Source organism: Drosophila arizonae, chromosome 2 (genome assembly GCF_054131065.1).
Source record: "Drosophila arizonae isolate 15081-1271.41 chromosome 2, UAZ_ARI_1.0, whole genome shotgun sequence".
Taxonomy (NCBI): Eukaryota; Metazoa; Arthropoda; class Insecta; order Diptera; family Drosophilidae; genus Drosophila; species Drosophila arizonae.
In genome coordinates, this window is record NC_142922.1 from 682,487 (window position 1) to 704,922 (window position 22,436).

General features: G+C 43.5%; 3 protein-coding genes and 1 long non-coding RNA gene across 6 annotated transcripts; 2 read left to right on the top strand and 2 right to left on the bottom strand.

Annotated features, from left to right (window-relative positions):
- Positions 1–2,111: 2,111 nt before the first annotated feature.
- LOC149270164 (uncharacterized) lies at positions 2,112–3,002 on the bottom strand. The gene is made up of 2 exons (XR_016268515.1): positions 2,945–3,002; positions 2,112–2,701 (listed from the first exon to the last, which is right to left on the bottom strand). It is a non-coding gene; the product is annotated as an uncharacterized LOC149270164 (long non-coding RNA).
- A 2,578-nt stretch (positions 3,003–5,580) lies between these two features.
- Muc91C (Mucin 91C) lies at positions 5,581–21,997 on the top strand. Of its 3 annotated transcripts, XM_089461895.1 has the most exons (4): positions 17,016–17,090; positions 18,835–19,125; positions 19,435–19,486; positions 19,617–21,997. In XM_089461895.1, exons 3-4 carry the CDS (start codon positions 19,466–19,468, stop codon positions 21,813–21,815), a joined length of 2,220 nt encoding a protein of 739 aa, XP_089318021.1. In that variant the 5' UTR covers positions 17,016–17,090; positions 18,835–19,125; positions 19,435–19,465; the 3' UTR covers positions 21,816–21,997. The 3 variants fall into 3 exon arrangements, with proteins under 3 accessions (XP_089318020.1, XP_089318022.1, XP_089318021.1); XM_089461894.1 differs by lacking the exons at positions 17,016–17,090; positions 18,835–19,125 and adding an exon at positions 5,581–5,956; XM_089461896.1 differs by lacking the exons at positions 17,016–17,090; positions 18,835–19,125 and adding an exon at positions 6,021–6,175.
- On the bottom strand, positions 11,627–12,191 carry LOC108621401 (uncharacterized). Its single transcript, XM_018018692.2, has 2 exons — positions 12,042–12,191; positions 11,627–11,969 (listed from the first exon to the last, which is right to left on the bottom strand). Exons 1-2 carry the CDS (start codon positions 12,091–12,093, stop codon positions 11,695–11,697), a joined length of 327 nt encoding a protein of 108 aa, XP_017874181.1. The 5' UTR covers positions 12,094–12,191; the 3' UTR covers positions 11,627–11,694.
- LOC108621403 (uncharacterized) lies at positions 15,139–15,706 on the top strand. The gene is made up of 2 exons (XM_018018693.2): positions 15,139–15,299; positions 15,386–15,706. The coding sequence occupies exons 1-2, from the start codon at positions 15,290–15,292 to the stop codon at positions 15,652–15,654; spliced, it is 279 nt and encodes a 92-aa protein (XP_017874182.1). The 5' UTR covers positions 15,139–15,289; the 3' UTR covers positions 15,655–15,706.
- Positions 21,998–22,436: the final 439 nt, after the last annotated feature.

A 22,436-nucleotide genomic window follows, 5' to 3' on the forward strand; every position in this document is an offset into this window, starting at 1 on the left:
GCATCTAGCCTTAGTTTCTATCAGTTTCATGTGCCGACTGCATTGCAGCTGCACTTGCTGCTGATTAGCATCGCCAACCAATTGTCTGCAGTTGTCTCCCTCTCTCTGTCCCTCTCTCTCTCTCTCTCGCTGGCGATTTCTTTTGTCATTCATCATTTGTCAGTCGTTTTTTGTTGCAATTTATCAAGATTTAACTTATGCCCGCTCAAAGCTGAAGCCATTGTCCTTTGATTCGCCACTGAGAGCAAAGCCTCTGACAAGGGTTTGTCCTTGAAAACTATAATGAGAATTTGTTAGCCCAAGTGGGCCGTCGCATTATGCATTCAAATTGTGTTAACTACTCTGAACTTTTTCATCAAAATAAAGAGAGCTCAGCGACTTGGTCTCTGAGTAAAAGTTAACTGAGCCAATTCCAGGCGATATGAATAAATAGGTAAAACTTTCTTAAACTGGGGAATAAATTCTTAACTGAATACTTGAGATTGCTCAATTTAGAATGAGAATCAAGGAAAATGTGTCAAATATTGTAAAAGGATTTCTAGTTAGCTTGCCTGCTTGATTTAGTCAATCTAAACATAACTTGCCTTTGGCACCAAAAACTGAGTTTTATGCAAATTTGTTGAGCCAGAACTGCCCGCCAGGGTATTCCTGCTGCCTTTTATGCAGACCTACACTCAAATTCATAAAGGAAAGGACATTTGGTTTAGCATTTTTTGACATTTTCAGTTCTATTTGACGTTTCTAGCTCATCGAGATACGTTTTGAACTTGTTCAAATTGACTTTATTTTTAAACTCAAATTCGCGACTTATGGTATATATGGATACATATTATGACATATTGTATGCTAGAAGATTACAAGTGCTGAATATATTAAATATAGATAGACAAACTTGACAATGTTTATATGTAAGTATATAAATGTTTATGTTAAGGAAACTCAAGTTTAAGAATCTAAATATATCTATGAAAATATATAATATGAATCGATCTCTGTTCAAGCTCTACTCAAAACCATTATTATATACATTTAACAGAGATATTCCCAAAAGTCAGTGCGATACACATCAACGCTGTCATCGATGTTCCACAACTTGTCAGGGCAACTCTTAGTGACGTCTCAATGGGTTGTCGCACTCAGTCAGAGAAGCCACAGAAGATTCCCGTCCTGCACAATGGCTCGTGGCTGTTCATTCAAGCAATTCACAAAAAAATGTCAAGCTGTTTTGCTGTGCTTCGTCCCATGGAATCCGTTTGCTGCCAGATAATAGATGGATGATATACGATTCTTACTACTCTTCTTCTGCCCCTGCTATCGACACAAACTTATTTATAACTTTAATATAACTTTTTGTTTACCTATGCCTCTGTTCATTGTGTAACGACACATTAAGTCTATGTCAAACTTACGTATATACTATATGATATACGTGCCTATCTCGCATACATATCATAGGCAAATAATTCATTAAGCTCTCGCTGTTTATTTATAAACCACGCGATTCATTCAACTATAAATTGGATTCAGTTCGAGTAGAAGTCAAACCAAGGGTAAAGCGCGATATTAGGAATTTGTGTGGAATGCCTGCCTTATATTTCATAATGCTTACATAGCAAACTCACACACACACACACACTTGTACATTCCACTCACACACGTACGTTAAACTTTGGAAAATGTAGAGCTCAGAACTACTTAAAGAGCTTTATTTGGCTGAGAGTTTTACGAAAGTGTGCTTAAAACTGGAATTACATATATATATAGAGAGAGAGATATGGGGGGAGAGAGAGAGAAAGGGAGTGAGAGAGATGCAATCTTATAAATTTGGCCACGTAAAGGCAATTACGTATTGCTGAAACGCAGTGAAAATGTGTGGAAAATGGTGGAGCAAACTGAAGCTTAAGGCCACAAAACACAGATCGATAAGGCCAGCAGCAGCAGCTGAAGAAGCAGCAATAGCAGTAGCAGCAGCAGGAGCAGAAGCAGAAGCAGGTGCAACCGTAAGGTAAATCAAGGTGTGCCACAGCAGGTGTGCGTGTGAGCCACGACTTAAGCATCAGCACATAGCACAACTAAATACATAACTGTATAAATATATATGCATGTATGTATTGAGGTAAAAATTATATAGCACAGACGTCGGCGTCGACGTCGACGTCGCCAGAGTCGGGCTAACGTACTTTGGCTTGTCGGAAAGTGGTTGAAAACAAGGTTATTTCTGCCAACGGCGAAGACATGTGCCGTGGGCGTGGGCGCGGGCATGGGCGGGAGCGTGGATGTGGGTCGCCTGCAGCATTGCCAAAAGCAGCTGCAGAGAAATGAACACAAAACACGCAACTAAAGCTAGAGCAGAGGCATATTTATAGAAAGCAGACGGAAGCAGAACGCAGCTCCTTTAACTGCACACAATGGACTAAAGGCGAGCAGAGCGGCGGCCATTTAAACTGCCAGCCAAATGCTTCGAAAGACAGTTACACTCAACAAAAGTGCGTGGCAAATGAAGTTTCTGAAATTGAAATCACAGAAGGCAAAACTGAAAAAAAGAAGCTATCGAAGAAGTCGGACTATAAAGCAACTAGAGACCGTAGAACACCTCTCCTCTGATTCCCAGATGAGCGGCATCCGAGGTGAGATGAGAATGTAGAGTAGGTGGGCATAAAACAGTTGCTCATCTGCAGTCCGGCGCATTCATCGCACTTATCTAAAAAAAAAAAAAAGAATTATAATCTTAATGATCATCAATTTAATGCCAGTTATAAAATTGACTAATTATGAACCATGCTAATGATTATTAACTTAATGATAATAATGCATAAAAATCATTACTCTAATATAGAACAGAATTTTACCATTATAATTATTGTTAACAAATAATTCTTGTAAAATAATATATGTATACTTAATATTAATAGCTAATTTATTTATTATTACTTCCCATACTCACGCAGAAGAAGAAGAAGAGCAGCCAACAGGTCGCCAACAGGTCGCCAACTGGCCAGGAATGCAACTGAAGCAGGGCTGCTTCACACTTGCCTTTATATAGAGAGCAACAGCTCAAGCTCCAACTCAAACTCAGACTCCGACATCAGCAAGCAACCCGAACTCTTGAGCCTCTCTCTGGACTAGACTTTACGCTCGATCAGCCGACGACATATAAGAGAGCTGCTCTACGGCGCTACCTAGCTGAGCATATTGAGCTCTTCTTCTGCCCATTCTACATATAGACTATCACGTATAATGTATAGACTATCATGTATAGACTATCACGTCTCCTTCTGCATGTGATAGACTTACTAACCGTTAGTTATACTTACAGAATATATAAGAAGCAGTGCCTTCGGGCACATTGTCAACATTGGCGATTCTACACACAGTGTAGAATCGCTGTAGATGAGGAGAGAATAGCATCGCTCTGCCTCGCACTCAAAAAGCTAATTCTATTCTAATTCGCAGCTAACTGTGCGACCCAAAAAGGATTTTGTCGAGCAATTAGGTAAGTGCAAATGGGTTTTCGGGTTGACATTTGATGCCAGTTGTGAGCTAGCGACCTGCCGTAATTAATATTTTATTTTCTGCATGATAAACAGAAATTTGAGTCAAGTCACCTTCAATTGGAGCCCTTTTCAAATGCCTTCAGTGTGCGACAATGGAAAAGGAAACATTTCTAATCGAGTATGCTTAAAGCTAAAGCCGAGCTCTGCATGGGAGTTATGCTAGGCATATTACGCTCGGCAAGCAATGTGTCTTCTTGTAATTAGATGACGGCTTTCTGCGGGGCATCTGTTCGAACGTTGGCGAGCCGTAAAACAGACAAACACCACCCACAACAGGCAACGGCCCCCGCACATTAAATATATGTATATACACGCAGCACCACACAACCACCAACCACCAGTTACAAAAACAACAACAACAACAACAACAAAAGCAACACTTGTAAAATTTCACGCTGTACTTGGGCTTGTTTGTGTCGTTGTGGCCAAGGTAGAAAGTGCCTTCGCCTTCCCCGCCTCCTCCTCCTCCTCCTTCTCTTCCTGATATATGCCTACAATCTATTGATTTTTTATAAATTTGTAACAGCTCTGCGAGTGTGTTTGCTTTTCGAAACATAAACTAACCATCCACTGACTTAATTGGATTGAAACTGAAGCTGAAACTGAAACGGAAACTGAAATGTGGTTCGTGTCTGAGGGCTGATTTAAATTATAATTTTCCTATAAAACATATTTATCTATCTATAATATGAGCGCACTCTGTTGTTGGCATAAAAGCCTGATGGCTTCATCCTGTCTGTTGATCCTGTCTGCTGTGATATTGACAGCCGGATAGACAGCGGTTGCCAGGCAAACAGACTCTCTGAGCTCCTCTGTTCACAGCATATGACAGCCCTTTCTGCGTGCCCCCCTGGAGTGCAGCTGCAAGTGATTTTTAATGCTTTGACATTCAACTGACTTCACTTGATGCTCAAAAGTGACAGATGCCTCTGAGAGTGACACTCAGGTACAGACTGACAGACATTTAGCTGAATTTTCCACTGATTAAGGTTGCAAAAGTAAGGTGTAGTCTGAGTAGGGCTTATTTAAAATAGACTTGAATAAGAGTTACGTGTGACTACACTTGAAATGGATACGTATCCGAATTTGGAAGAAAGAGATTCCATCTGGAATATATTTTATTGCCTTCTTCTAAGAGTGTTTATGGTTTAAGAAGTGAATATTTATTGCAAACTCTAATAAGCAAGATTTCAATAAATACTCTAAATATATATAATATTTTAGCATAAATTCATGAATTTATGAAGAGTAATGTGTAAACAATGATTACATTGCATAGATTACAGCCGCTCGTGTTTCTCTAAATGCGTGAAATGGATACTCGAAATAGACTATTTGATAATAAATACATTCGCTTCACAGAATGTTACAGTATAATGAATTCCCCTCAGGCTTGCAGGCCGCGCGTTTCATCTACGAGAGATATTTATACGCCTCTCAAGTTTCTATGCTCAGCCAAAGGTAACCTTGGACAGAGCTATCTTTGGCCAGTCGTTGGGCTTAAGTTGAGGTTCTTCGTGTTCAAAGCAGCTGCAAAGATTACGCAAGAGCAACACGAGCTGCGGCTCTTTAGCTGAAGAGGCGAGGGGCGTGCGGAAGGGCGAAGGATGAAGGTTGGACTGTAATTTGCAACGGATTGGAATTGAATTACAACAGCTGAGCTGCGTGGGATGTGTATGGAGGCGCACTTTAAGCGTGGCTAATAAATTGATTAAGGCCACTAAAGCCAAAGGTCAATAAGCATTTAAATTAATCGAGCTGGAGTGAAAGTACTGTACAGGATAGTGGGAAACATCGTTTGCAATTTTAGAGCACTCAAATGCCAATAAGCAGCTCGTAATGCATAAAGTGTATAAATAAATATATATATATGTATGTATATAATAGAATCATCGCAAACAGAATAACGGAATAATGTCAATAAAATTAAAATAAATAAATTAAGCTTGACGTTTGCGCAGCCAACCAAGAGGCGAGCCCGTGTGAGAGAGAGTGAGCGAGCGAGCGAGTGAGTTGGAGTGGAAAGAGAGCGAGAGAGCGCAGCCCAGTGAGGGTGAGGGAGATGCAGCATAAACTAAAATCAAATAAGACAAAACAACAAAGACAAACGAGCAATGGGCAAGCAGTAAAACGGAACAACAAATATCTATTGAGAAACTTCTCTATAAATGCGTGAGTGTGTGTGTGTGTGTGTGTGTGTGATTGTCACATGAGTGGTGGAATTTTTAAGGCGCCCACGGGAGCATCGAAGTCAAAATGGCCGCCGAAAGTGTTGAGCTGTGTAAGCGAGCCAGAGCGAGCAAGCAGGAGGAAGAGGCAAAGAGGCAACGACGAAAATTGGCCACAAATCGTTGCTGGAGCAAGCGAGAAAGCGGGAGGCAGGGAAGCGGTTGGGCAAAAGGGTAATATACGAAAAGAAAAAGTGCGATCAATAAGTATTCAAACGAGTATTTTCGTCATGGCGACAAAACAGTGACGCAGGCAAAGCTTGCAAATTAATTGCGATGTGTGTGGGTAGATAGTTGTGTGTGTGTGTGTGTGTGTGTATATTATAGCCGTGAGTGTGTGTGTTTCGATGTTAATTATTACAACGCGACAAACACTTTGCTACATGAAACTCGGTGAGTGCGTGACGCCTTTTGTTTATACTCTGCATGTGTGCGCAAGTGTGCGTGTGTGTGTGTGTCAAATCGAAAAATGCAACTTTTGACATTTCGATGACCTTACTTAAGTTAACAGCAACAAGAACAGCAGCAGCAACAATAACAGCAATTTGCTGTCCCTGCTAAAAATGTGTAACCTAAATTCCCAATACTGGGTTCATGTTCATGTTGCTGTGAAGAATATACGGTTTTTTTTTTTTCATTCTTCCTCTTGTTTGTGTTTGCAAACCATTAACGTGTGTTCCGTTGCCATTTCGTTCCACTTCGGCTTCCCTTCTCTGGCGCTGCTGAGCAACTTTCTCGTTTCAGCTGCTGTCGGGCGCGCAGCCTGTCATTTCATTCAAACATGGCCGCGTGGGTGTGGCCTTGCCACCAATACAAACGAACACTCGCACACAGACTCACGGATACACACACGCACACAACTGTCATGTAGGCGGAGCTGCCTTCACTAATTGTTGGCCTGTCAAAATGAATCGCTTTCCAGCCGTAGGATATGCCAGCTGACTTCCAGTGCGCTCGGCAAATCATCTGCGCTTTCCAGCTGGTTCATCAGCTGTTTGCTTGAGGGGTAATGTGGTGAAAGCTCGCACTCAGCCACTCTGCCTCTCTCACTCTCCCTCAATCGCTGCTAGGGGGATTCACAATGCCATTGTTGCCATTAGTGTCGCTGTAAGTGTAATTCCAATTTCCAATTATAGGTAATTTGTATTAGCTTCTTTTAGATAACTTTGATTTGTTTTGCGAATGATTCGTAAATTTTTAATGTCATACATTTTCATTATTTACAGAATAGATTTTGGGCCCATGCATTAATGAGGATTGACGGCGATTCGGGCTAGAATTGCAGAAAGTAAATAAATTGCGCATACGCAGCGTCTGCCCGCCGCCGTGAATTATTGATGGCATTTAAAGAACGAAATGATTTATTAAAAGTCTCAGATGAGCTGCTCTCCACGCTGATGTCAATGACGTCAGCAACGGACTTGAACTGAATTAAAGTTGGGAAGTTCTGCCACAGTAATTGCCCATTTGTGTGCGAGAGTGTGTCTGCGTGTGGGTGTATGTGTGCGTCTGTTACGCCGTGAACTCTGACCTATGGCCAACTTCATATCAATTGCCGTCGCTGGTAGATCGCCGGCGGACCCCAATTTGAGAGCTTTTGCATTTATTTGTCACTCTCGGATGAAAGGTCATTTATTTGGCTGCTTTCTGTTGCCGTTGTCGTTGTCGTTGCTGTTTTTTCTTTAGCTTTTGTCTTTTATCTGCTGTACCACCTGTCTTCATTTAGATTTATCATTTTTTGCGACATGTCAATTTGTCATTTTGGCTGACTGACAACCCAACACACACACACACATGCATAACGCTATCTGTTAACACAGATCTGTATACAGGATCCCATCAGGCTTATAATCAACGAGGCTATCAGTCAATGGCACTACGCGCCCATTGCACATTGCTGATTGATTTGAAAAGCTGTTTTGATTGATTTGAATCATTAATTCATATGTAATTTGAAAATTCGTTAACCCTGTTCAAAGTTCAAAGTTGAACTCCATGAATCTTCATCTGCTTAAATGAAGCCTCGTTCAAATTAAAGCCTTGGTGCTTGGGGCCCAATTTTGATCGGTACAAATTTGAATAAAATTTTAATAAAGAATCAGTTTAGAGGGCGAAGGTGTCTATTACATAAATCATTTTAGTTTTGGCTGGAGCTAAACTTAGAGCAAGACTTTGGCAATAATTACGGATTTTCTATCTGCAATTTGCCAGATGAAAATAGCTTCAGTTTGAGCCAAGTTAGTTATAATTGGCATAATCTATCAGCTGAGTTTAAAGCACTTTGGAAACTTTTATAATTGTCGGCAAATCAAAGTGAAGAAGGGTTTTTTCTTTGGGCCAACTGTTGATAGCCTTGATAAAATCTGAATCAGCAACAATTGTTTGGGCCTGGGTCTGGGTCTGGGGTAATATGAATAGAGTTTATTTTGCTGTTGTGCAAACTAGTTGCGGGTTATTTGAGGAGCGCATCACGAAGCGACAGTCATACGAATAAATACACTCATTTAGCGTCTTTAAGTGTTGCAGCTGCTCTGCCAATTTCGACTCTGATAGCTCAGCGGCAAAGGGCCAAAACTATTTATAATGATAACAATTATGAGTCGTGGCAGCTGCTTCAATTGCGTATGACTCAAGCCAGCGCCATGAGTCAATCTACATATTTATGTGTATTGTATATATGAATATGTTTATATTGCTATTGAGCTTATGCATATATTCAGGTAGATATGTGTATAGATGTACGTATCTCTATCTCACTCAATCATATCTCTATCTGTCTCTCTCATACCTATATCATCTATCTATTTCTATTTCATATATCGCTTTCTTTCTATCTCGCTCGTTCTCTCTTTTTCTATCACTCTACCTCTATATTTTTTATATACTTCTCATTACTATTTCTCTCTCCCTAAACCTAGCCTGTCTCTCTCTCTCTTTCTATGTCTCACTCTCTTTCTCGATGTCTGCCTGTCATGCTCTCTCTATCTACCGCTACACCTCTCATTCATTTTCTATCTGTCCCTTTCTCTCTCTCCCTCTCTTTTTATCTTTCCCTTTTCTCTCTCTCTCTCTCTCTCTCTCTCTTTGTCCCTCTCCCTCTCTTTCTTACTCTCTCTCTCTCTCACTCTCTCTCTCTCTCTCTCTCTCTCTATCTCTCTACTCTCTACGGCTGTTGGCGCTCTTGCCTTGCCTTGTCTTCGATGGGCCTTGTCAAGGCCATTCAAACTTTCTTCAAGCCAAAAATCATAATTGGGGCACACATCAACAACAACATCAACAACAACACCGACTACAACAACAACAAAGCCGTCATTTTCGCTGTGCTTGCATAAAGCAGTTAAGCAAAACTTGAAGTTATATTCATTATATATTGCTATTGCCATTGATGATGACGGCGATGAGCAACACTTCCCGAAAAGCACTTGAGAGCTCTGGGCCACTGTGAGCCACTCGAGCGAGCCACCTTAGCCGGGCCAGCCGAACTGAGCCGGCAGCAGCGACAAGTTGTTTGCATTTGATTTCTAACAGAGATTCATTCAAGTACTTTTCACTTTTAATGCTGTCTTGCGTTTTCGGTTGTTGGGGGCCTTCGCATTGCTCTATGACTTTTACTTGAACAAATAAATAATGAAGCATATTTTTATTTTTATTATTACGTTCGCTTTTTTTTTTTTTTTCTTAAGCCCCAACGAAATTGGAGCAGCGTCAACTCGTAGCGCTCGTTCAATGAATATGTCTGTGCCATCACACTTGATTGATTGTAGTAGCTGCTGCTGCTGCCTCTGCTGCCGCCTCTGCTGCCGCCTCTGCTGCTGCTGCTGCTGTTGCCTCTACCTGCTTCGACGGCATCGGCTTTGATTGCCAATCGAAGGTGTTAGATAACATTACAAGCGCAACAACAGACACGCACTGCCTAATTATCGTTTACCAGATACAACATATCATATATTTATATATATGTATGTATGCCTCTACTACTTCCAGCTGCGACTCTAAGCACACTGGAAACAAAATGTTCGCATTGCCATTGACACAACTGCGCCTTGTCAACGGCTCGGCACGCATAATTTATTTAACTGCCTCAAATATGTTAAATATACTTCATTGCATTTAGTTTATTTCCTACATTTGCTGTATGTTTTTCAAGCTCAAGCCAAGCCAGTTCACATGGGAATCGAGGCGGCCATAGCAGTTGCCTTGTGTGCGCAATGAAATTTGTTTTTGTTTTATGATTTGGCATCCGACATTTTGTGGACAGAGGCAACTAAGCTCCGATTTGGGTGTGCATGACTGGGAGACACTGTAAATACAATAAAGCTTCGCAGATGTCTGATATGGCCAGAGCCCTAAGAAGAGATGCGGCATGCTGCTCCAGCTGGGTGTGCACGACTCGAAGATACTATCTCTCCCATGATGAGCAGTTGAAGTTTTCAATGTCAGAAGTTTTTTCATATCTGCTTTGAGAGCGGAAATGTGTTAAGATATTTGATTTGATACGACTTAGAAATACCCTGTAGAGGCTGCTGCAGCTTACAGCTTATGAATGTAAAACAAGAATCACGTAGAATAAAATGCCAGTCTGTTGGGAATAGGGTCATGGGCGGCTCTAGTTGGGTGTGCACGACTTGAACTTTCACCTAATTCAATATTTTTTTCAGTTTATAAATATGGAACATATAAGCCAAAGCAAAAGTTTTGGCCTATGGCAGCAGCAAGGAATGTTAGGGGCTAGGGGATCTGTGCGATATAAAAGAGGTATTCAAAAGACATATTCAACAGCTCAATTTGCATGCGATTTTGATGTGAGTTTTAGGTTATTGAAACACCACCAAGCGGCGATTCAGAAAAACTCTATCAAATCTTAAAGACATCATTTATAATCTCGAGAATCGTATTGGGTATATCAATTTGCCAACATGAGCTAAGACACTCGCTAAGAGCAAGCTCAGATTACTTTTCAAGGATCGAAGAAGAAGAGTCGACTCTAGTTTACTTGTATTATGTAGCTTCAATTGGTGTGGGAGAATGGAGAAGTTGGCTCTCAAGCTAGTCAAGAATTCATCTGACAGAAACACATTATGAGTTATTCGAGTTACAGGGTATGCAAATTAAAGACTTCAAGCCAAGCCAATTCAAATGAAATTGTTGCGTTACTGGGAAACGATCTCCGAGCAATTCATATCATTCAATAATTTACAAGTTCTTCAGAAAGCTGCTATAGTTTGAAATTTCGGCAGAAACACTCCAAAATAAATAAAGATTTGATTACATAAGTATATTTATGCGGAGACAGCTGAGAGACATGGGCAAACTTTTTCGATACGCAGCCACTGCAAAGTTTTTCGCCAACTTTGGCCGCAGTCGCAGAGCTGCTGGACAGGTGTCACGTCGGAGCCGAGGGCGGAGCAGGGGGTGGCGTAGGGCAGGACACAGCAATGCATGCCAAAAAGTTTGCTCATGTAATTAATTAATTTACTTTGACACAGAATCGATGGCATCAAATCCAATCAGAACTTGGCCAACAAATTAATTGACAAACAAAGGAAATTAATATAAATATAAATAAGATTAAACTAAATTTGCCCGAATAGACCTAAAGAACAATAGAAGAATCATAATAAAAATTAAAGGAGACTCTAATACAAAACCAATATCCCTGTTTCAATTTCATGTGCGAGAATAGCAAAGCTAGAGTTCTGCCAGCCTAGGCTATACTGAAGTATACCATATACCAGATGTTAAGAAGAAGAGGCATACCTGACACAATACCAATATACCTGCTTTTTACTCCATGAGCGAGAATATCGATGTGAAATGCGCATCAGATATTAGATTGAAAAGAAGTTTTGGTTGTGTTTTTTTTTTTTTGCGCTGTTTTTTATTTACGACAAGGTTAGATCGCAAATGTTTATTTATTTGGTGTATGGCTCGATCCACTTCCACTCCTCCCAGACGACGCAGGCCTGCTCCGGCTCCATGAAGGCGTAGTTGTCGGGGCACTGAATGTAGTCGGCCTTCTCCTGGCCCTCCGGGCAGACCCAGTAGTGCGTGGGGTCGGAGATGTCACGGAACTTGCGCGAGTGATCCTGCACGACGTCGCAGTTGGGCTCCGCATAGATGTCTTGGCCGTTGTAGGCCGAGGCCAGCGTGACAAAGATGCCCAGAAGCAGGAAGCTCAGAAAGGTGGCTGAAACAAAGAGACGGGATAAACTCTTCACTCTTCACTCTTGACAAACACCAAAGGGCATCGACTTCTAACCTGAATGCATTTTGTTGCGTGTCTCGAATGGAAATGTTGCAGTTGCTGGCATTCTGCAAGCATATTTATAGTGTTCCCGTGCGAGCGCTCGATGGCGATGCTCGATTTGGGTGCCCCGGGTGCCTGGGTTGGGCTCCTTATCTGGGACAGCTGTCTAAATGCGAAGCAAGCAAAAGCACTTTCTGCAAATTGCCTTAGATTTTCTAGCTGTTTTTCTAGCTATTTTTAGAGCTTATCATCTGATACGGACACATCAGATGTTGCTTGTGCAATGACTGCTGCCAGCACGCCTCCTCCCCGGCCGCCTGCCCCTGCTCCAGTCGCCAGCATGTAATGGAATTTACGCTAAGCGTAGCCACTTAATCGATAATGAGCAACTGCCACTGCCTCTGCCCTAGTGCCTGCCGTGCAGCTGCCCCCTCCGCGCACCTGTCGCACCTGTAGCGCCTGTAACCTGTGCAATCATCTTCGTCATCGTCTTTAACGAAATGCTCGAAATTCAAGCAAACTACAGTCTTAATTGACTATACACAACGCTCATTAAGTGAAGCCCGGCGGGACGATCAAGTCATTGTCTAGCGCTCTCTCTCTCTCTCTTTCTTTCTGTCTGCTGAGGCTGAGCATTTGTCTTCTGCCTTCTCCCCTATAACAGGGGGAGAGGCTGAAATCATTCTCTCTCTCTCTCTCCCTCTTTCTATCTCTCTCTCTCTCTCTTTTACCTGATCGCTGCCTGCCCTGCCCTGCCCTTCTCTTAGCCCTTTCCTAGCTACGCAACTGCCATTAAATGAACCCAAACGCAGTGGGACTCAAGTCATCCTCTCTCCATCTCCCTCTGTCTCTTTCTCTCTCTGTCTCGCTCACTCCATTGGCACCTGCTAGCCGCACAGTTCAATGCGGAAACTGTAATTGCTTTTTAAGCATTTTGTAATAGATTTTGGCCTTTTTTCTGTGACTTGTTGGCCTTTTTTGCTTTTATTCATCAATGTGTTAACTGTTTTTGGCTCAGATTATTTCGTGATAGCTTTGCTGTTGCTTTTTGCCAGCCACACTCGGGCATCTATGTTGGTCAAGTGTTCGGCACGAAGCGCTTTAGGGGGTCAGCCACGGCACATAAAAGCCACACACAAAGCGCTAAACAGTTAACAAAAGATGTAACATATCAGCCAAAATAAATATGCGTATGTATAAATAAATGTGTGTTAAATATGTAATTTGCGAAAAATAAATAAATACGAACTGCGCGGAAACGTTTCTTGGCCAGTTTTGCAATTTAAATGAATCCACATTACAGCACGAGCATAATTATATTGTTCAACAGTTTGATTGGGTTATGCTGGCCCAGGCCTTTGTGCAACCAGAGACTATGCTAATGGCATCGCTGCCGGGCTCAGTGGCCATTAAACAAAGCAGCTCGTCAATCAATATGCATAGAGCTCTACAAAATATGAAATACAACAACAACAAACAGCCAAAAGATGTTTTTATTTTTTGCTATTTAAGCCAAATAGACTTTTGATAAAGCGGCGCTTGGGCCAAAATATTCATTTTATTGACAAAGGCATAACATGAAAGGTGGAGCTGAATTCTAAATAGATTTGATATTATTTAAGGGTAAATCCATTATTTATCCAGTATTTAAGCAAAGTAAAGTATATTGCTTAAATTTAAGTAACAGTAGGAAGTGGCTGCAGAAGCAAAAGAAGGGTCAGAGTTTACCTCTCTTGTTGAAGTATAAGTTAGAATTTGAAGAAGAAGGAGCATAATATGGAGCAGGAGGCAACGTGAAGTTAAGAGATTGTGACCCTTGCTGCTCCTCCTGCACCAATTGCTTCTCCTGCTGTCATTGCTTTGCTATTAGTCCTCCTCTTCACTATTCATCAGTTTATGATCCATTTTTTTATATCTATAATTATTTACATAGAAATTTACATAAATATTAGACAATAACAAATTGGCTTTAATAAATCATAACTATCATAATTTAGTGTAGTTCATCTCATCAAATTGTTATGCTAGTTTTCATTTAGTTACGAGTAGTATGTAAAAAAAAAAACTTTAGTTATTCTCTAAAAAAATAAAATAAAAAGTCTATTACAAAAATATTTTATATACAATAGGAAATATAAATAGAATATTCACGATGATGGATAAAAAATAAATATTTAAAAATTCTAAATATTGAAAATAATTACAGCTCGACCAGGAGATACCCTAAACCCTCCAAGCTAATATTCTACTCATTCTGCACTTTTTTTATGCACACAAACATACACACGCACGTACAATCCCGCGCTCTGCCAACTGCGCAGTAAGCAGCGACTGCGCTCGGGCTGCGCTGCAGTGTGGGAGAGACTTTCAGAACGTGATCATAATATTCAAATGTATATTTCGATGCGCAAGTCTGTAGTACTTGAAATACGTTTTATACAAATTGGGGGTGATGGGGGCGTGGTCCCAAATCTGTAAATTACAAAATCTTCGTATTCATCAAATGTATGTACATAATGTATATACACTAATAGTGTTCAAAGTAGGCTGAAAAAACGAAAAAAAAAAATCTATAATTCTCGATGAAAAATGCAATATATCAGCTCTCTAGCTCTTAGAACCATATATATATAGGGTATATCGACTTAGACCGTCGTCCTGATCAGGAATATATATACTTCATGGGATCTGCGATGCTGCCCTCTGCCTGTTACATACTTTTCACAAAACCATTATGCCCTGATTTCTCATTTTCAATGGGTTGAGGGTATACAAAAACTGATTGCATCTGAAGTTTGTTTTAGTTTCATCTGATTAAATGGCTATCAGTAGTATTTCAATTAATTAAGTTTGTACTTTCTTTCGGCTGTTGAACAGAAAACCTTGAAACGTCAATCAAAATAATTTTAAAATAAAATCAAATTTCTTGCTTTTCCTGCACTTTCTATTATTTTTCTGTCCGCTTTGTTTTTGCTTTTGTTGTTTTTCTTTGCTGTCAGAAATCAAATCAATTAGTTGAGTAACTGACATTATATATAGGAACACGCCTCTCACTCTCTATCTCCCTCTCTCTCTCTCTCTCTCTACCGCTCTGCTGATAATGTTATCATGCTGTGATAATAATCAACGGATGCGCTTGTTCTCAATTCTGTTCGCATTTATTTTGTCTTTTATGGCTAGACTCGCGTTGGGACTCCATATAAAGGTCGAAGTGCTGCACGTTTCAGTCACATAACTCCTAGAAACCTTCTCAACCAACCATGAAAGCCGGTGGGTATATAGTTTCACTATATACGTATATTGATATATTGACATAGTGACTCCATTTATCCACGTCTCCGTTCTTCGTATTGTAGTCTTTGTCCTCTGCGCCGTTTTGGCCGCATTTGTTGTTGCTGTGAATGGTGATGCCGGTCGTTCGGCCTGCAAGGATGAGTCGGAAATCGGCCAGACATACCCCCATCACTTCGACCCGGCCAAGTACTGGCTCTGCGAGACACTCGGCACAGCTGCCACCGAAGTCGACTGCCCCAATGGACTAGCCTACATGCACCTGCTGAAGGAGTGCATTCCCTGGGCCAGCTACATCTGGAAGAAGCCCGAGTTCCCACCAACTGTTGCCTAAATCACGTTCCCAACAACACCAAAATAAACTATTGTAAAATGCATTAACCAAACGATCCGATTTGACTCGTGCCACTGGGCGTATGCGCAATTCCCATTCAGCATACGCACAGTGGGCGCACTTTTTGGCAATTTGGCGATTTGGCTATTTGTCGATTCGTGGCTTGATGTCGCCACTGAACTTGCCCCACACACTCACAGACACATGCATGCTTCCAGCGGGTGGGCGACTGTGTCTGTGTCAAGTTTGCCCCACAGGCATCTCAATCCATGCAAAACTCTTCAAAGCAAAAACCCCTTTACTTATTGCTATTACAAATACCCACGAAACGAGAGTGTGTACAGTAGGGTATATTGGTTGTGTGACGTCACAGATGATGCATCTATTGAATATTTCTTGATTGCTGTTACTCTAGCGATACCCTGTATGCACGACAGTTGCACGCATGGGATATCTTGCATTTGTGATCTTGTATAGAACAAGCAGAAGGAGAGCTGTCCAGGTTCCCTCTCGATTCATGATTCGATAGTTTAATCGTTATTGATATTTATCCGATTTCGTCAGGATAGATATTCTCAGACTTAATTTTACTTTTTTAGCTTTTTAAGCAATAGTATATTAAATATACTAATTGCTTATAGGGTATCTTATAACCCACCGATTTTTCAGTGCTTGACCAATCAAAAACTATACATGACAAAATTGGTGTACAGGGTATCGCCCAGTCTGGCAACTCATGACAGTCACAAGATTCGACTATTCAGCAAAGCATGAGCTTGAATTTATGTAGTCAAAAGGAAGACAGCCCAAAGTAACTCACAGGGTATTGCATAGTCTGGCATAATCTGCAGTCCAACTTTCATTCCCCGACAAACTAATGAAATGACGTCTCAATGTATCCGAGGTAGTAAATATGAATGGAGGTATGCTAACAGGGTATTAGCAAGTCTGTCAGCCACTTGTCTCTAATGTTCAGAGCCAACTAGCTTGTTGCCCGCTGTTGTTGTTGTTGTTGTTGCTGTTGTGGTATGCTCAAATGTAGATGCTGGCAGCGTGGAGTGATTCGCATTTTGAAGAGTGCATTTGTGGAGTTACATAAAATACGAAATTGAAAACATGTTGCCCGCTCATTGTGTTTGGATTGAAGCATTGCTTTTTGGCTCTGGCTGTGGCGTTGGCTTCGGCCTCAGCTGCGGCAGTGGCAGCGGCAGCGGCAGCTCGCAGCGACGCCAAGCAACGCGTTGTGATGCGACGCTGTCTTTTGTCTTTGGCTCATTGCTTTATGATATTCGTTCAGCTTTGCCGGCTAACGTATAAAAGTGCATGCGACGCAGCAGACCGCAGAGTAGTTTGCAATCGACAATCGGGCGAGCAGCATACCATCTTCAACAACAGCAGCAGCAACAGCCAAATCAAACTTGTTGCCATCTGAAACGGTTAGTGCGGCCAAAGGACAGCAAAGGATGGCCAAGTGTGTTGTTTATCGAAAAAGTGAAACCGTGTGCCAGGCCGGGTCTAACTGAAAGTCAAGCCCAACAGCAGTCTGGCCCATTGGAAGTGGATTAAAGTGGGATATATTGGTTCTGTGCAAGTGTTTGTGACAGGCGAAAGAGAGCGCGAGCTACGCCCTGTCATCCGAGCTGATCTCGTCAAGTCAGTCAGTCCGTCCGTCTGCTCGTCCGCTCGTGAGTTCATCTGTCTATCCTTCAGTCTGTATGACCTTAGTTCATACTTAAGCTACAAGCTAAAGACATTAACTTGAGTAGGCTTATTATATGTGTATAATTGATATACCTCAGGCATCATTGCAAACATACAAACGGGGTATATTGGTTTCGTGCCATGTAGCTCCGTCTGTCCTTCCATCTAAAACATCGAAGACATTTACAAATGTGACAATGGTCTCATGATAAATAGGTAGACAGGGTATATTAGGAATACTGTGGAGAGAAGTGAACCTCAGTCTAGTCAGGTTTCAGTATTTCGATAACTCTTAGTAGACATTTTCGCTTGAACAATCGGAACTTAATAGAGTGTTCTGTCAATGTTCTTAAGATCATAAATCTAGAACTGAAGTTCACTTCCATATCTCCTCGTGTGCGTCTATCCCCATACCTACCCCTGTATGAATGTACCTGTATGTGCAATCGAACTTGCACGGTATCTGCTAGTCGGGCACTCCCCAGTGGAGCACCTCTCGCTTGTGAACTTGTTAACTTCCAAGCTGTCTTTGATAGACCCATAAAGCCTTAATGTAGAATCCGTCGAGTTTAGTGGTGCGGCCACTTAGGCCACTTTGGCCTCAGCACTGACGGCGCATGTTAAACGCTTTGCCATGAGCATAGTTATATAATGCGCCAGTGCTCAATTAGAAATGTTGGCACATGACAAAAATGCACAGAAATACTGTGTAATTGCGCCAGTGAGCGGGTCAAAGCAGTCAACACTCGAGGCTCGGCTGCAAAGCAACAACAAATAATTACAATTCGGCTTTGGAGCTCTTTATTTTTGTTTCTGCAGTAAAAATGACGCGACAACAACAACAACAACAGCAACAAATTGAAAGTGAAGAAATTGTGGCTAACAAGCAACGAAAAACTCAAATAATTGACAATAGCCGAAAAGCAATGAAAAGAAAAGAAAATCAAGTAAAAGAGAAGAGAAGAAGAGTAATTTCGGGTGGGAGTTGCAATGGGAGCTAGAGTAAATGCCAAGTCATAAAACAGCCCACGTTGTCATCGCCTTCAGCTCCAGCCAGCTGCAGCTGCAGGGCTTGGCTAAAACCCTTAGCCTGGCTTTTTATACAATTGCCAGCATAAAAGCAAAGTTTCACTTCACTTCATGTGCCCAAGCCTGGCTAAAAGATATAAAACCCCTTAGCCCTCTACATTTGATTCATAAAACAAGAGTTTCACTTTATACTGTGTGTGTGTGTGCGTGTGTGATATTTTGGCACTTCAACAAAAAGCCAATTACGTATGATAAAGCCAAACAGCTCGAGAGGGATTTGTGACGATGCGCTTCAGTTGCTGGGCCAGCTGCTCGGCTTCTTCGTCAGCTGCTTAGCCTATTGCTAGCTGGCCTGCTTCCGGGCCAGCTTGGTGGTCAGCGAGTTCTTGGCCAGTAGCTTGACTAGCTTATTAGGCAGTTTCTTGGCCAGCTACTTAACTTACTTTATAGCTTATACAGCTTCTAGGTCAACTGCTAGGCCAACTTCTAGGCCAGCTTCTTTCTTCTTTGGAACAAATACCTACACAGCTTAGCCCAGCTTCTTGGTCACAAAGTTCTTGGCGAACTTCTCGAACAGGCAACTTGGAAAACTTCCTCTTAGGCTGCTTCTCCTTCCTGATCGAGGAGTTCTAGGAAGTCTGATCAGAGACGACTTGGAAGCCAATCCAGCTGCTGCACCAGCTCCTTCTGAGCAACTTCAAGCTCTTGCTGCCTACCATCTTCCACTTGGCCAGTTTCTCGGTAAGCTTCTTCTTTATTAGCAGCTCTTTCACTGCCTGACCTCTCGGCTGCTCACCTTCCGCTTGGCCAGCATCTTGAGCAGCTTCACTTGTTGCGCTGTTCTTGGCATTGACAGCTGGTTGGCTGCCAAGATTAATGAAGCCTCTTGATTGACCCCTATCGCTCGTTTTCCATTTCGTTCCAAGCTCATTTCGCGCATCATAAACGCAGAGCTCAAAAAAGAAGATGAAAAACTTATGCAACATTAGCGTAATCGACTTTCCGCTCAGACACTTTACTTTCATTTGGTCTCGTTTCTATTTTTTTTAGCCTGGTCAATTCGCTATTGAGACGCCCCAAGATGAGCTCCTCATACGCACTGGTAAGTGATGCAGATCGAACTTTAACTATACCTCCCCACCACCCACCCTCTTCCATCCAACAACCTCCTCCAATGCCACAGAAAACTAATTTCCTCGTTTATTTCACGTTTTGTTTTGCGATTTGTGCAGCTTTTTGGCGTCGTTGCCGTCGCCTTCGTGGCACTGGTGGCTGCTGAGCCACCGCTGAACAATGCGTATCTGCCGCCGTCCTCCTCGTCTGGTGGCCGACCCGCCTCCAAGTATGGCGCCCCACCGGCCAGCTCTTATTTGCCACCCGCCTCGGGTCCGGCGCCTTCGTTCACTTCGCGGCCAGCGCCGTCCAGCAGCTACTCAGCTCCAGCGGGTGGCTCCTCTGGTGGACCGTATCCGGCGTCCGCGCACCGCCCGTCCAGTTCGTATGGAGCACCATCTCGCCCAGCGCCACCATCCTCCAGCTATGGGGCACCATCTCGACCAGCGCCACCATCCTCCAGCTATGGGGCACCATCTCGACCAGCGCCACCATCCTCTAGCTATGGAGCTCCATCTCGACCAGCGCCCCCATCATCTAGCTATGGAGCACCACCATCCCGCACATACGGACCACCACCAGCAAGGAAGCATCAATCGCAGCATCAATCACGACGTCCCTCGTCGAGCTACGGTCCACCCAAGTCATCAGCCCCATCCCAGAGCTATGGTGCTCCCGCACTACCAGCACCACCAGCACCCCCCGCTTCCAAGTATGGCCCACCCAAGTCACCTTCCAGTAGCTACGGCGCACCAGCACCTCCCTCTTCCAGCTATGGAGCTCCCAGCGTGAGCAGCTTCGTGCCCTTGCCTTCAGCTCCATCAACCAACTACGGCGCCCCCTCCAAGACTCAGGTTCTGGGTAGCAACGGCTACACATCTGGACCCTCTGCACCTGCACCCCCTTCATCTTCGTACGGCGCTCCCTCAAGCTCTAGCTCGTTCCGTCCTATATCGCCACCCTCTTCCAGCTATGGTGCCCCGAGCAGCAGCAGCAGCAGCTCCCACTCTTCGTCCTCATCATTCAGCGCGCCTTCCTCATCGTATTCTGCGCCCAGCCCAAGTGCCAATAGCGGTGGATCCTACCCAGCAGCTCCATCCAAATCATATGGTGCACCCAGCTCCGGTCCGTCCAGCTCCTACTCGGCACCCAGCCCGAGCGCCAACGTTGGTGGATCTTATCCGGCAGCTCCTTCCAGCTCGTATGGAGCCCCCAGCTCTGGTCCGTCCAGCTCTTACTCAGCGCCCAGCCCCAGTGCTAACCGTGGTGGTTCATACCCTGCTGCTCCATCCAGCTCATACTCGGCTCCTAGCCCCGGCTCAAACAGTGGTGGACCTTATCCGGCAAGTCCGTCCAGCTCATATGGAGCACCTGCTGCTCCATCGAGCTCCTACTCGGCTCCAAGTCCCTCAGCAAACAGTGGAGGCTCCTACCCAGCGGCTCCCTCTAGCTCCTACTCGGCTCCCAGCTCCGGAGCCAACAGCGGAGGACCTTATCCATCAGCTCCTTCCAGCTCTTATGGAGCTCCCAGCTCCGGATTGTCCAACTCCTACTCTGCACCCAGCCCTGGAGCTAATAGCGGAGGCTCCTACCCAGCGGCTCCCTCTAGCTCATATGGTGCTCCGGCCTCAGCTCCTTCCAGCTCCTACTCTGCTCCCAGTCTAAGTGCCAACAGTGGAGGACCCTATCCTTCAGCTCCTTCTTCCTCATATGGTGCACCCAAACAAGCTCCTTCCAGCTCGTACTTAGCACCTAGCCCGGGATCGAACAGCGGTGGACCTTATCCATCAGCTCCATCCAGCTCATATGGCGCTCCCAGCTCCGGTCCGTCCAGCTCTTACTCGGCTCCTAGCCCAAGCGCCAACAGTGGAGGACCCTATCCATCCGCTCCATCCAGCTCATATGGAGCTCCCAGCTCCGGTCCGTCCAGCTCCTACTCGGCTCCCAGCCCAAGCGCCAACATTGGTGGACCGTATCCCTCAGCTCCGTCCAGCTCATATGGAGCTCCAGCTTCAGCTCCATCCAGTTCTTACTCGGCTCCCAGCGGCGGAGGCAGCTTCAGCTCCCATGGCGGTTCCTCGTTCTCGTCGTCATCGTCATCTTCCAGCAGCAATGGAAGCGGCAGCTACTCGACAGGCCCTTCGTCCTCCTATAGCGCACCCGCAGCACCCTCGAGCAGCTATGGAGCCCCCAATGGCGACAGCATTCCCAGTGGACCCTCCAACGATTCAGGCTACTCCTACTCAGCGCCCCGCCAAGTCCCGGATACCATTCAGCAGGGCTACAGCTCCAACGGTGGCTATACCTATCGCAAGTAGTATAGCTAGAGTATTGGATAACGCCAGCATCGATCCAGTGCCTTAGAATACTCGTGCCCCTATCCCTTCCATCATTCACAATTTGGCTATCATCAAAATTCATTTGTTGCTCTAGAAAATTAGAACCCAATTGTAAATTATTCGCATCTTAAAACAAAAAACAAAAAAAAAAAAAACAAAAATAGTCGACCATGTTGTACGAACCCAATATTAGTTATAATATATAGACATAATACTTAATAATGTCTGAATAAAGAAGAAGAGAAATGTATTTCTAACAGACGATTTATTGAACTAATGCAGCAGAAATTGATTTTAATCGAAAATATCGATATCCGGAAATAAACATAAAGGATTAGCCGTCGGTCTAATCTATCGATAACCTTCTATTGAAGATTATGGGAAGCTAATGAAATTGAAGCTGATGGACTTTCAATTTCCTATATCAGCTCTCACTATTGATACTATGTGGAAAATTCGTCTTCTTGAGAGAGATCTCACAAATACTTCCGCTCGCTTGTGGACATGACATTCGTGAAATTCTTCCGCTCTGCTAATTGGCCAGCTAACGGTCAGCTAACTGCAATGACAAGTGAAGGCTCCCCAAGCCAAACAGCTTTG